The sequence below is a fragment of the Hippoglossus hippoglossus genome, chromosome 7 (assembly GCF_009819705.1).
Source record: "Hippoglossus hippoglossus isolate fHipHip1 chromosome 7, fHipHip1.pri, whole genome shotgun sequence".
In the NCBI taxonomy this organism is placed as follows: Eukaryota; Metazoa; Chordata; class Actinopteri; order Pleuronectiformes; family Pleuronectidae; genus Hippoglossus; species Hippoglossus hippoglossus.
The window spans coordinates 8,928,932-8,943,869 of record NC_047157.1 but is presented as its reverse complement, the minus strand read 5'-3'; the positions used below and the strand labels follow the sequence as shown (position 1 = coordinate 8,943,869).

The 14,938-nt window shown below is 40.7% G+C and overlaps 1 protein-coding gene across 2 annotated transcripts in view; it reads left to right on the top strand.

The window, feature by feature from the left end:
- Positions 1–14,938, top strand: part of nphp4 (nephronophthisis 4) — a 159,743-nt gene that overhangs the window by 112,168 nt on the left and 32,637 nt on the right. For both annotated transcript variants that reach the window (XM_034590207.1, XM_034590208.1), the window contains exons 15-17: positions 1,548–1,735; positions 10,621–10,781; positions 11,512–11,695. In XM_034590207.1, coding sequence (XP_034446098.1) covers positions 1,548–1,735; positions 10,621–10,781; positions 11,512–11,695 — 533 coding nt within the window. The remainder of the gene's footprint in view (positions 1–1,547; positions 1,736–10,620; positions 10,782–11,511; positions 11,696–14,938) is intronic.

The window sequence follows — 14,938 nt, the reverse complement described above, 5'->3', positions numbered from 1 at the left end:
AAAAACGAGTTATATTGTAAGATTACCACAACAAATATTGAAAGCCTCTGGGTAACAGTGAACACAATGAAACAACACAGATATTTTAATATCAGAAAGTATGGATTTTCACTTAAATTTTGTACATTGCAGTGTAATGAAATCTTAATCTGATTCCCCGGGTTCTTTTGTCATGGCCACCTTGAGGCAACCTGAAAGTACCCACTTGAGCATAGACTGGGAAGCTTTGTGGCTCGCTGTAGAGAGGGGTGAGGTTTGGCTCATAATTATGACAAACAGATATGGCAGACAGGGGCTTCGGCGGCAGCAGCAGCAGCAGCAGCAGCACTTAAGCAAGCAGAGCGCCCGTGGATAGGCCTCTCACCCGGGCGCATAATTATCAATCTTATCTGTTTACAGAATGAATATTGATGTCGGCTCCTCTGTGAAGACGGTGCACGGGAGCATCTTTAACAGTGGAATATCCGAGCGTGTGATCGACTGGGAGGTCACACGCTGTGCTTATGAGATCCAACTTTGAAATGTTCAGCCCTGACACCCTGCCCGTGGTCATAGGGAGCCTCCCAGCATCCCGTGCTTGCTGATTACTTATATATTCATCAGACAGCAACAGAAAGAGGCTCATCCTGAAAGTCGCTCTTTATTCAGTGTGTTCAGTGCCAGTATCTAGTGCTTCCAGGCTCACTGTGGCATTTTGAGGGCTGTGTGTGTGTGTGTGTGTGTGTGTGTGTGTGTGTGTGTGTGTGTGTGTGTGTGTGTGTGTGTGTGTGTGTGTGTGTGTGTGTGTGTGTGTGTGTGTGTGTGTGTGTGTGTGTGAAATCCGACACAGTAGGTGGTGTTTGTGTGAACAGGAGAACACAACACCAGCAGGTTGTCATCATCACAGACACGTCTTTCACGTCTCTCCATAGGAGTCATAGTAAGCAAATACAAATGTGAGAAAAAAAAAACATATGTATTCACTTTTTTTCACAAACAATTATGATTATTTTCTTCTACAGATTTAATAACAAGTTTTCATGCTGGTTTAGTTTTGAAGAAGCAGCCAAGCAATCCACTTATAATACGCAAAGGTGCAGTGCGTAGTTTTCACCTTCTCAATGAGCAGTACAAATTATAGTGATTTTTTTATGGTGTGATTTACCCCTTAAATTTCTAATCCACATTTTGATTATAGGTTTTTTTACTTTTAAGTAGCTATAAAGCTGAATTACCAGCTCTGCGAGGACGTGAATGAAATGCATATTTGATTTTTTACTTTCCTGGAATTGTCTGCGGTAAATCATTATCTGAAAAGGGACTTACCCTTCCAGGTTTTAATGACATTTTCACACATTCACTTTCAAATGTGCATTCTGCTTCACTTGTCGCATAGATTTTGTCATAAAAAAATCCCAGTTAGCTTTTCATTGATAACACTCAGGACAGTAAATCAGTCACTTGTGGGTTCACTCACATGCAGTATTGCTGTATTATTTTTGCAATTATTATTCTCTTTATTAGGTCATAATTGTTTGAATAATCATTCGGCTTCATCTTTTTGGCAGGATACCAACGCCGGGTGTTGGTCCTGATTGGCCGGACAACATCCACTTCACCTTCCAGTTCTATCGCTTCCCACCAGTGACATCGCAGAAGCTCAAACTGCTGAAAAGTGACAAGGTTCAACAAAAACGTTGCGATCCACTTCCCTGTGTCGTGGCCTCCATCAACAGAGATGGAACTGTCAACACTGGTAAGGAACCACTGCTGCAAAAAAACAATACTCTTCATTTCACCTTTGAATTGGAGAGTCACGCCCTCCATCGCCCAGATAAACATTTGTGTTCTGTGACCTTTTTAAAGGTTTTTTTCTTCCTTAATTTGAGCCTTTGTCTGATAATCAAATAAGAGGAAGGGGAAAGAGACATTATCCAGAGGGGCTGTATGTGAGAGGGAAAATGTCTGAGTGGGAGGCTCCAGACTTCCTGTGGACTTTCTATGGACAGTGCACAGAATGCTAGAAGCAGCCGATGTAGAACGCAGCAGCGGGAGGATTCTCTGCGAGCAAGTGGGTGTCTTGATGACGTTGCTCACACCACAGAAATAATAGTTAAAAAAGAAAACAGATATCTCAGGATGCAAAAGAGGTGCCATACATGTGGAAGAGATCAACAAGGGCGTCAAGAGAGCTTTTGGTGATACAGGCTTACGCCATATTGATGTATTGGTGTGCTGTACATAAAAAAAAAAAAAACGCACCCCCGCCTGAGCACTCCAGAGACCTCTTGAGATAGTGATGTTAGTATGCTATCACCTCATTGTTATGCATTTGAGAACATAAATTCACAGTGGAAGGTGCTGTTGGGTGCATAAATGTCCATCTCGGTAGGTGCAAACATGAATTTTTCCCACTACCAACAGTGGTGGAGTCAGAGTCATGTATCAGTTACAGATTGTGGATATAAATCGTGCAGTGATTCATATCGGTGCACTCCAGGTTAACATCGTACAATCAGTTTCGACAAACTCCAGGCTTGTTCCATGATGCTCCATGACGTTCTGAGGCACTTCTCTTTCAATCAGACGAGCGGGCGCTGATTGATGTCAAGTCTATTCATGTAGCAACTAATGAAATGGAAGAGATATTACAGTCTCTGACAGAGCGTGATATTGAACACACAAACAACCTCCCCACCCCCCCTGCTCCTACTCCTACACATTTTCTCCATTCCCAAGACACACACTCCAGTGTTCCTCCATCAATATTTCTCTGTCTGTCTCCACATCTCTCTCACTCTATATCATCCAGGGTGCACTTCCTCAAAGCCCTCCTACGTTCACACAGATCCTTCCATATATTCTGAGGATAAGACCCTTCCCACTCTCCTGCTAACAACTGATGAACTTCTTATTGCAGGATTAAAAGGATAGTTCACCCAAAACTGAAAATTATCTACTCACCACTATGCCGATGGAGGGGTGAGTCCACAAAACACTGTTGGAGTTTCAGGGCTGAACAGCGTTGCAGCCAAATCCAATACAATTGAAGTAAATGGTGACCCCTTCTTCAAATGTAAAAAAACAACAGAAAGAAAACCTAAAATGCCTTTTGTGGACTCAAACACTTCACCCACCCCTCCATCGGCATTGTGGTGAGTAGATAATGAGTGAATTTTCATTTTGGGGTGAAGTATCTCTTTAAACGCTTTTAAAGTTAATTCACTGCTTCTCTTATTATTTATCCAGGTAATTATTTCTGCTTCTTTAAAACCATGATACATCTGTATTAAGTAATTCTACATGATGAACCACAAAAAATACTGTTTACAAACAAAAAAGAGCGGCTTGAGAGTTCATTCAGTGGAAACTGTTGTGACATTAAATCTGATTTGTTTTTGTATATCACTACAAGCAGATATGAGAAAGTTTTATGAACATTTGGAAATGATCTTAATTTTAGTTTTTATTGCACCACAAATTACAAGTTTCATCAGTGAAATATATCAGATTACAAACAAAGACTGAACAAACAATTACACAAAAACCATCTGAGATTGTTTGGATCTGATTTTGTAGGAGAGGTGTAAATTTGGCTTGATGTTATGGTTGTTTACGCAACAGTTATATAATCAGAGTAATTTAAAGATGATAAGATGAAAATAAATCAAAAAGGGGAAAATAAATGAAAACAGAAAATCCTTTTTGCTTCTTAATTCTTCGTAATTACTTTCTAAAGTAGGAAAGACAACAGACAAAACACACAGAGAAAACTCTTGTGTTTAAACGAGTCTTATCGCTGCTGTTTGACGACATTTAAAGGGGAATTTTTTCAACCTCGGCCCTATGTTTATTAGGGTGATTGTGTAAATGAATGGCACCAAAAAGCCTTTAGAATCGGTCCAGTAGATCATATCTGCCTGCAGCCGTGACGCGGCAGCTGTGGCTGAAATGTAATCTTATGAGGCAAATGCAACAGTCCAACAAATGTCCACTCAAAGTGCTTTTTTTCCCACCATAATAAATGAACAGGCTCAAATTGTTATTCTGGGTCTTTGCTAAGAGTCATTTCACATGTCTGGCTCAAAGAGGAGTCTTATTCTCAACCGTGCAGCAGCTAGTTGTCCTTCCTCTGCTTATTGCCTCTGACTTTGTCCCGTCAGTCTTTAATTTGTAGGAGCTCTTCATTCGTATAGTCCGGCTCAAACAAGTAGGGGCGACCATCGAAATCGAATGCTTCATCGACCTTGTCCACATCAGAAAAAGTTTCAACCATAATAGTTCATTGCCTAGTTCTCTCAGTAAAATGAAAGCTCCTCTCTCCAACTCACTCTCTCTCACTCACGTTTCCACCTCTGTCTTCCTGCAACAATCCCAAGTCTCGCAAAACTTTTAGAAGTTTTGGAAAGTATCATTCATTCGCACAACCTCTTTATACCCCAGGTTGAAAAAAGCCAAAATGCCCCTTTAAAGTGAAACTATGTTTGCTGTACTTCAGTCAATTTAAATTAATGATTTATGATTTTGCCATTTCACTGTGACTCACTATTTTTATCTAAGGCCACCATCGTGTTGGTTTTTGACCATATACCTGCAAAACCAATGACATTTCCATCAGCCTCATCTTATTCAGTGCTAATTGGGATTTTAAGCGTGCCGGTATGCTAAACTAAGATTGTGAGCATACTTGCTGAAAACCACCATGTCAGTAATGTCACTGTGAGCAGGGTAGGATGCTGGTGCATGATCCAGATCAGCATTTAACACAAAACCATTAGCATAGCTTTAGTCACGTGTCTTTAACATGTGTTTTGGGGATTCTATCTCAAGTGGACAGCTAAAGAAACATCAGTTCACACCTGCCATTAGGATGCGTCTCCACTGACCACTTGTGATCGGATCTCACTGCCTTGCTCTATATGCAAATAAACATGTAGCTGTATCATTTGTTTGCAGAGACAACACAAGGTTGTTCTGACCCAGTCTGCCGTATGACAGACAGTCATGTCAATGTTGTGTGCGTGTGTGCGTGCGTGCGTGCGTGCGTGCGTGCGTGCGTGCGTGCGTGCGTGTGTGTGTGTTTACCCATTTGCAATATAAAAAATATGTAAAATCAATATGTGGTAGTTATTGTAGATTTTGTTACAAACCACCACAAATAAATCAATGTATGGGAAACATTGAAAAGTGTAAAAATACTTTGGATTCATTAAGAAAGGGTAGTGGGTCAGAGGACTTCAGCCATGTGTGTCCCAGACCACCTCTGAATTTGATCTCAGTGATGGGATCTTTAATTAAGTCTTTTTGTGCCTTTTTGTTTGCATCACATCAGTCTTAATATTTCATCTGCCATGTTAAAATGTCATTAACAATGTGTCTGTAACCTAAGGTGAGTAAAAAAGTACTGCGTTGGGACTCACAGTACTGACATTTTAATACATTTACTTAATTTATAGCACCATTGAAAAGAAATTACAACTGCAGCTATACCACAGTGACACAGGGACTAATATATTTCCCAGACAATGACTAAGGAGGGTTCATTTAATTTCGGTTTTTTTTTCGATAACACTTTTGTAGTTATCGTACTCTCCCTAATTGGACAAATTAAGGTTAATGTAAAACATTGAACAGTGGCTGTGGTTTAAGTGATCTATAAAGACAGGAATGATTTAAGTATTGTCCAAGATCAATGATCCACTGACTGCTCTCTCATCATTCTGTGTGTGTGTGTGTGTGTGTGTGTGTGTGTGTGTGTGTGTGTGTGTGTGTGTGTGTGTGTGTGTGTGTGTGTGTGTGTGTGTGTGTGTGTGTGTGTGTGTGTGTGTGTGTGTGAGAGACAGACAGAGGTTGAGAGAGAATATGGAATCTGAGTTTGAGCTTCAAAGCTTCTGTGGTTATTCAGCGTTGTGATTATCTGTCCTGCTGGGTGGAAAGTTCCCAAGAAGCCCATTGAATTCTGAACCCCGCTCCAGGCTGTGGGTGGACAACCCTTTCATGTCTCTTCATGCACTCATTAGAATTAGATTCTGTCTCGCTATCAAGTCAGTTTTACAGCAACATTTGATCAGAATGTATGTCACAATGTGGCTGCAAAAGAGGAACATCCAAGACCAGAACCATCTTCTTTCATGCATTCACTTCTGGTGCTGTGTCTTTTATACTAGCAGGAAACCATCTCTGTGCACAGGAAGTGAGACATAAAAAATCCACAGCAAAATCCAAAACTTTCTTTGTGTGTTTCTCTGGTTTATTTTCTGAGACACTCAGATCCTTCAGTTTTTTAACATTGTGCCATTAAACACTCAAGAACAGAGGAATAATCGAGACAGTTTGCCAGCTTGCTGTTAACCTCATGCAAGTTAGCTCACGCAGCGATTTAAGTGTTTTGTCTCAATGACTGATTTTGCTTACGCAACCAGTGTAACATTTTTACAATTATGTACAAGCAATTCAATCGTTTAAACCCTAGGTAATAACAATTACAAGAATTCATCAGTGACAGAAGGAATTAGCAATTTGCTTCCTCTGTAATAATATGTATTGTTAGGCTGCAGAGGAATTTGATCTCAAACCAGCAGCGGGTGAGAGATCTGAGTCCCTAATGGTTACAACAGATCAATTTGTGAACTGTGTCATTCGTGGCAGTTATTTGCCAGGAATGAGAATAATCTCATCTGTCTGTGCCCTACACAGCAAAGTGTCCACCCACGCAACTGTTTACATTTACTCCCTGATTCAAACTCTTCTCAGGACAGTGTGGGCGTGTACACACTGCTTAACTGACATGTCTGTGACTTAACATGGGTTTGGCATCATCTGTGGCAAAAGCCAACTTTTGGCTTGCACCACATCGTCCCAAATGAACACGCATCAGCTATAGCTAGCTAGTAATGTGTGCATCAAACGTAAATGTGTTAAAAGTTCAGTGTGTACGATTTAGGTGAAATTGGCAGAAACTGAATATAAATTTATCCTAGTGATGTTTTCACAAGGGTGTTTCATCTTAATTTTACAAATTGTTGTTTTCTTTACCCTAGAATTGGCCCTTTATATTTAAATACTTTATATTTACATCAGGAGCGGTTCCTCTCTACGAAGGCTGCCATGTTTTTTACAGTAGTCCAAACTGGACAAACTAAACACTTTTTGAGTTTTTATGACAACTGAAGGCTACCACAGGTTCTCTATCATGTTTGGAAGTGGAGGGTGAGGTGAGGGGTGTTCAGCTGCAACATGACACTTCAACACTAGATGTCACTAAATTCTACACACTGAACCTTTAAGTGTTTCAAAACTTAACAGGAACACAAGATTTATAACTAAAATTACCAAGTTACTCAAATGATTTAACTCATAACAATGCAACTTTACATAAATAAATACAGATCTTTACCTCAAGGTACCCCGCCGAATTGTTCTCCTTCCCCACCCTCTCACTGGCCTGCACTCACATTGCACACAATAAACACCAACACTTATCAGAGGTCATTATAGGACCAGGCCAGTACTTGAAGAGATTATTTTGTGTTAGTTTTATTCGCTCTACAATTAATGATCAGCTCCGAGTGTGAGTGATTAGAAAAGAACAGAGGACCGGTATCACTTGTTGACTGGTGCAGAGAAATGTGCCTCAATGCAGTGGCGCTGCCAAGGGGGACCAGGTGGGGCCATCTTGGTACACCACAGGTTATAATCTCTTTTTCTAACCATTTCATGGCTTAGGTGCAGCACACAAGCCTGAACTGAATGAATGTCAATAACTAAATGACTGTTGTGGCGGGGGAAACACCCTAACCCTAACCCTGGAGTAAACACTGATCTCTTCCATCCTAGCCGTAAAGCCTATGGTTGGTACTGTTAACCAGGAAGCAGACACTGGTCTCCTGTTGCAAAGTCTGTGTTGTGCACTTGCTGAAACCACTGCAGCTATGTGTCTCCCTTAATAATACACTTCACATTTCTCAACCTGATAAGATATTGTCAATCAAAACATGTGGGCTGTTTGTTGAGATGAAGGAAAATGTATTTGTCTAAAATGTTGCGAATTATTACTTTTCGATGTTCCTGTAAAAAACAATCAACACCGAGGTGGTGTTATATCAAATCTGACAAAGTGCATCTTATCCCTGATATTGCAGCGAGAATACCTAAGTGGCCAATATGTGTTTTATCTTTCTCTTTTCAAACAGAAAGAACAGCTGCTCGCAGATATATTGGTAAATGTAACGGTTGTGTACCGTGATGCTCAGTCATCAGTCTCTACATCTATCTGTTCAACTGTGCATCCTCATTATTTTCTTTGCCTGCAGGCTTCACAGGGTTGTTGTTGATGCCCAGCAGGATTTTCCGCCTGTCTGGCCTGCTGTGCACACATGTGGCAAGCCATCCAGGTTTTTTATTTTTTTTACGGACACACACACACAAATGCACATACACGCACAAGCAAACACATGCACACCACCTTGTACAACCCTTGAGCCTGATCTCACAATCCTTTCCTACTTGTGAGCTCAGACACACACACATACACACACACACAGCACACAGCACACTCTCTGTCTCTCTCCTGCTCTCCCTCTACGCTCTCTTTGCCACCCTTCCACTGCACACAAGCCCAGAGCATGCTGGGAGAATTAATGGTCCGAGTGGAGAGAGTTGGCGGGTGGTTGAGTAGAGGGGAGGAAGGGGAGTCTGCCTGAGTTAGGTTAAAGGAAGGAAAGTTATGAAGCAGCATAGAAATATGACTTTGGTCTCTGCTTCCATCTTAAGATCTGTAAAGGTCTTTTGGTGAAAAGCTTACATGGTTGTCACTGTTCTCTGCGTTACACAATCTGGAGGTTCCCCAAGTCGGCATGTTGTTTATTTTTTCATTTCAGATATCTGATCAGATGTGGGTGGATTTCACCCAGCAGTCTGTGAAACCTTCAATGTAACCTTACTCAACTGTAACCTACACTTAAGGAGCTGCAACCCACACAAATATATTTTATTTTTGCTTCCACTGCAGAGTTTTAGTGTCTCCTGGTCGCCTCCGTGCTGCTTTAGAGGCTTTTCTGCCTTGAAAAGAAGAAAAACAGAACTTAACTTTGCATGATCTGATAAATTAGAAGCGTGTAGGTTCATTTTTAACTTGTTTACTAAATTTAACAAAATAATCGAAGCACAAAAGTGTGTTGGCTATTCCGAGCTTTCACCTGCCTCTCACAAAAGCAGACAACATCAGGCCTCTGCAAACCAAAACCACGAGCCCACATTCACACTTTTACTGCACAGCAACATTAACACCCTGCTGCCGGTTGGGCGTGCCCACTCACCAGCTGAGTGGGATCACTGGTGGGGCCACTTTGATTTGAATCACTCCAAGTTAGAGGATGAGTCATGATTTCAAGTCGGCACACTGCGGAGCCGTCATCAGACAATCACAGGGCAATTGTTCTACATTCTCAAACTGAATCTGGGCTTTTACTTCAAACTGATTTAATAAAAAATCGAATGGCAGGTTCTGTGTGACCCTGCATGTGGCCGTAGAGAGAAGGACAAAATAAATGGTGAATACAGTTAAATATCTCAATGGGATTTTCAGCCACCTGTTGTTCTCAGAATAGCTTCAATCATCACACTGTGTATATTATTTTCTCTGAAAGAGAGAAATGTAATCCTCTCAAAGGTCCAGAAGTGTTTCTTGGGGATCTGTTGATTAAAGTCATGCCTTTATCCTGCTGTTGGAATCACTCTTGAGGCTTTTCTGGCAGTGTGTTAGGAGCCATTCTAATCTTGAATGTGCTCCTGGTTCTGTGAAATGGCCTCGTACTCCCTGGGTTTTGAACTCCCATGCAGTGCAATCAGCCGACCAAATGAGTCACTGCACATGGCTTCTACCAGTTTAGTTCTGTCCACAAGGTTTCACAGAATTTATGCCTTCCTCTAAATTCAGACCAATTTTGTAGCTGTAAAACATGGATATAAACAACATAGGTTTTAAATATTAAAGAAAGTTTAATCTGGAAAGAAATGTTTTCAGTCAGTTATTTTGTGTTTTGATACAAAACACTGAATGTAAAAATGAAAACTCGTACAGGACACCTTTCATTTAGCTTCATTGACTATATTCTGACTATTGATCTCATTCAGAGTAAAACATGATTTAGATTATGATACTTGACTCCATTCATATTCCAGTTTACAGTATGTTACAGAGCATTGTCATCAACATTACATCCTGCTACTTGTTTACACTTGAATTCAGGGCGTCGTCAAGCAGTTGCAAACTGTCGTAATGTCAATGTCCCAAAATGCGATGAAAACTCCAATAGCTTGTTATAATGCGTTTCAGACGTAAACATAGCTACATAATGCGACTAAGGTACATGTCTTACTTTGATTATTGATTATTCTGAGTATGACCTTATTCGGGTTTAGATCATTTAGAAAGTGCTGTTCGTGTTAGTGTCTTATTTAGACTATTGTATTAATCTATTGTATTAATCAGGTTTATATCACATGTGTCTAGTGTTATATGCATTGCAATCTATTATTTGGATGGTACCATTTTTGATGTTTTGAATCTTATAATTGCTTTTAGGTATAAAATATAATCCTTATTTGGATTGGTCTGAAGTCTCCCCTCCCCTTGTCCAGGCTCTCCAGGTCTGCAGGTGCAGTTCAGAGTAGATGATGGTTTCCTGAGGCCAGGAGAGAAGCGCTGGTTCCTTCGCTACCTGGCCCTTCACACCATGCACATCGACATCTGGGACAGCGACTCACTGCTCCTCATAGGATCTACTGCCATCGAGCTTAAGGTGAAAGACTCAGGTCTCAAGTGTGAAAGTGATAAGTGAATGTTAACCTACAACATGAACTCCAATTTAACAGACTTAAACTCATCTGAAATTTGGCATGAATTTCCAGAGTAAAGCATTTAAAGAAGAGAAATAAAACCCACATTTGGGTTTTCCCAGGCATTGTCAACTCAACTCATGACGCACCTTTATCTTGAAGCGGCTGTCATGGCTTCGTGCAGCATTTGCAGATTGTTTTATCATATTCTGTAGAGGGAGCCTGGCATTGCTACACTGCTCCTGATAATAAAATGACAAATACAAACACAACGTTTTGTATAAACCAGCTTTTCTCACAGACACAGCAACAGACACTTCCATGAAATCGGAATAAACTGTTTCTCACTGTTTGTAACTCAGAGCAGAAATCGTCTCTTTCTATTTTTTGATGTAAGCAAACTGGCTGGCTATTAGACAACATAAGTCTGTTTGGGAAGAAAACACCACTCCTATTTGCTGTTTGTGGATTTGACCAAAGAGTACTCAGCAACATTTCCTCCTATTTGATCTTTAGAAGAAAAACTAACTGCAAATTAAGGCCTTTTTAATGTTGATCTTTTCAGCTCAGCTATTTGTCATGCCAATCTTGAAATGGAATTGATTTGTCTCATAACTTTGTAATGTTTGTACATCATTTAATGAGAAGAATACAGGAGCCTCATCGGTACGTTTTGTAATTTCTCATCTCCAGTATATGTTGCGCCAGGGTAAGTCAGCGGTGCAGGCGCTTCACGAGGTGGAGGTGCTGACCACAGATTATGTGGGAGATGACGCCCTGCTGATGAGTGCGAGTCAGGGCCAACACTCAGCCTCCAGCCCCATGACCATCCGCACCATTGTCAGGGGCCGTCTGCACATACGCACAGGCAACATCGGTGAGTACAGGAAGATTTTTTTTACTATGAATAGAATCAAGGGAAAGTCCCCAGAGTTATCCTCAGGGGGTGTGAGTAGCTGCAGCAGATTCAATTTCAGTCCTCAGAATATTTTTCGAGACAGATGAATCAACTAAACAACATCCGACAAAATGATGTCCTCTTATTAGCAGAGATTTTTGGATACCAACATTCCCTTTCTGATACTCATTACGATACCTGGACTTTACTTTCGGCTAATACCAAGGAGCGATCCGATACAAGTGCATTTGAAAAATAACAACGTATATGACACATTTAAACTGGTGTTTTCTACTAACGCTGTGTGGAAGGGATGGTTATTATCATTGATGTATGAATTCCACTGACCAGCCAGATGGTAGGCTTATGTTTGCGGCTTCCCTGCGGTGGAGATACTCATGCTATATCTTATACTGCTCCCATTGGGAAACAGTAGAGGGTTTAGACTGCATGCATGAAACGAGGGGCTGTTGCCAAGAGCTGGGTAGTTCTTGTTCCCAAAACATAAAGGTAAATGTAAAGAAAGTTTGTTTTAGCTTTCAAAAGACGCTCTAGTTCCAATATCACCTAAACCCCCTCTGAAATATTTACAGGAGTGTTTTATATTCAGGTCATATATCCATTTGGAGCCTCAGATTACGAAGTAATGTTGTCTGTTTGCTTTTATTGAAGTGTAGAGTTGGGAAATGACATTGAATCCCCAGGGTGGCTGCTGCTGCTGCTGCTGCTGCTGCTGTTGAAATTTCCCATTTTCTGGAGGTGTGCAGGCTTCCAAAGGAAACACAGCTCCACAGCGAAATATCTTAATGCGATAGTTCCACTCCATCTAGCAACTTTCCTTTCCTCTTCCCCTCCACTCATCCAATTTGGGCCTGGTGTTCCCCCATGGCGTGATGGCTGCTGATGATCGCTTCTTCGCCATTAATCAACTGTTGAAATGATACCCCCCCCCCACCCCCCACCCCCATCATAAACAATGCATCATTCTCTGGGCCTCAGAAACTCTGCAGAGTGCCATTGTTAGGGCTAAATATGCCAGCACTTTCTCATTGCGCTTATCACTCGCAGCAGGTTGAGTGCACAGTGGGTTATTTGGTGTGCTGGGGATGGAAGGGGGAGGGTTTTGTCTGGCATGTAAATTCCAATCAAAGCTCAGATATCCATCAGGCGGCCTGGCCTACAGTCAGAATCAATTTAGGGTGGGAGGACTCGCAACCTCATTTCTTTGTTTCTGCCTCCATCTGTCCCTGCCTGTCTCACTTTCATACTTCTCTCTTCATTCTTTATCAGTGTCGTGCTGTTTTCTCACATTCATCCATTTACCTCTCACCTTTCCCTCCCACACTCTGTCTTCCACCCTCTGTCTATTTGTTCCATGCTCTCTCCACCTTTATGTCCACTGTGTTTCTCGTCTTTCACTAAGCCATAATTAATTAGCACTCTCATTCGGTGGTTTTGAGGATTTGACACACGCACACTAATGCCTACTGTGCGCTGGAGAATGTTGTATGAAGACTGTGGCAGACATTTGATGGGAAGGACAAACGCACACTTACACACACAAGCGTGTGTGGATATCAAATCACTCACACATGCCAAGAAGGCATGCAATCATGCATACACCCAGACTTATAGACAGGCAGGTGAAGCAGAGCGTGGACAGCTTTTGTGAGGCAGGAAGGCAGAAATGAGAGGTGGACAGGTATAGAGTATATCACCAATATCACATGAGAACCCTATAACTCCCATTTTTTTATTTTAAAATTTGGTTGAGTAAACTGGACGTCAAAGTTATGTCAATGCAGCTGTGTAAACAAGTAGAGGGAAACAGTTGAGAGAGATTAAAGAAAAACATGTTGTGTGTAGCTTGATGCCAGAGAGGGAACGAAAATGGAGATTTTCAGAGGGCAGATGCTCTTGACTGATTAATAACCTGTTATTTATTATTGATATATACTGTCTCTCAGACATGACAAACAGACATGCAGATACAAGTATGGATGGATGTCAGATGGATAGACAGGAAAGGATGGATAATTTAAAAGTTACAGAATGGAAGAAGGAAAAAAAAAAGAAATCATTATAGATTTTAAGATGAGGCTGTAGAATTGATTCAGAAACCATATGACAGATGAATTAATATTTTTATCCAGAGAAAGTTTCAATACTAAAGAAAAATATGTTGTCTGTAGTTTGATGCCAGAGTGGGAATGCAAATTGGGATTAACCTTATTTTTATGGAATATCGTCATCAAAGATGACGTTTGAAGATATAAGGCTATATGCATACATTTATTGATGTAAGTCATTAAACAAACTGGACTGATGAAATCTCCAACGCTTATTGCGCACATCAGTGTTTTAGTCTATCCATCTATCCATCTATCATCTATCCATCTATCCATCTATCCATCTATCCATTTATCCATTTATCATCTCTTCATCTCTCCATTTATCATCTCTTCATCTATCTATCTATCTTTCTTCCTATCTATCTATCTATCTATCTATCTATCTATCTATCTATCTATCACATTATGGCTTCTCTAGGGTGGTATCACTGAGTGGTATCAAAAATACACACTGGCCAAGCAGAGAGACGAGGAGTGTCTCTGTGTTGACACTGTGTAGATACAGCTCTTGGATTTCATCTGGAGAGGTGAAGGAAGGCTGCTTGAAAATGGTTGATGACGCACAAGTCTGAGAGAAAAGACAGCAAAAGGAGCTAAAGCTTTTCTTCACTGACGATAACGTTTATTTTTGTTCCAGGGATTCTGTTGATTTAGATTATTGTGCTGATTTATTATTAGTCATGCATTGTTATATGATAACATTGCCTAGTTAAATGTGTGCCACAGATTCTTGAGTTGTAGCCTATCATTATAATTAGATCAACCGCAGAAGTCCACCTCATTTATAATTATATCTTATCTACTTTTTTAAAAAAAGCCTCTTTGTTCTCTTTTTTTAATTCAAAATTCAAAACTCCATGTTTACCTGCTGTTTTGATCCATTCATCATATGATATATATATATGTACAGCAGTGTAGGTATCAGTATAGACTCATTCACTTCTGTACTGCTTTGATTTTCTCTTCCCTAACAGGAATACTGTTTTCATTCACTAAATATTTACAGGCACTTTGATGTTGCATTTTTTTTTTTTAAATCCCTGTTAAGCTACCCTGTGACTCACGGGGCATAATCCCTCCGATTCCTGAT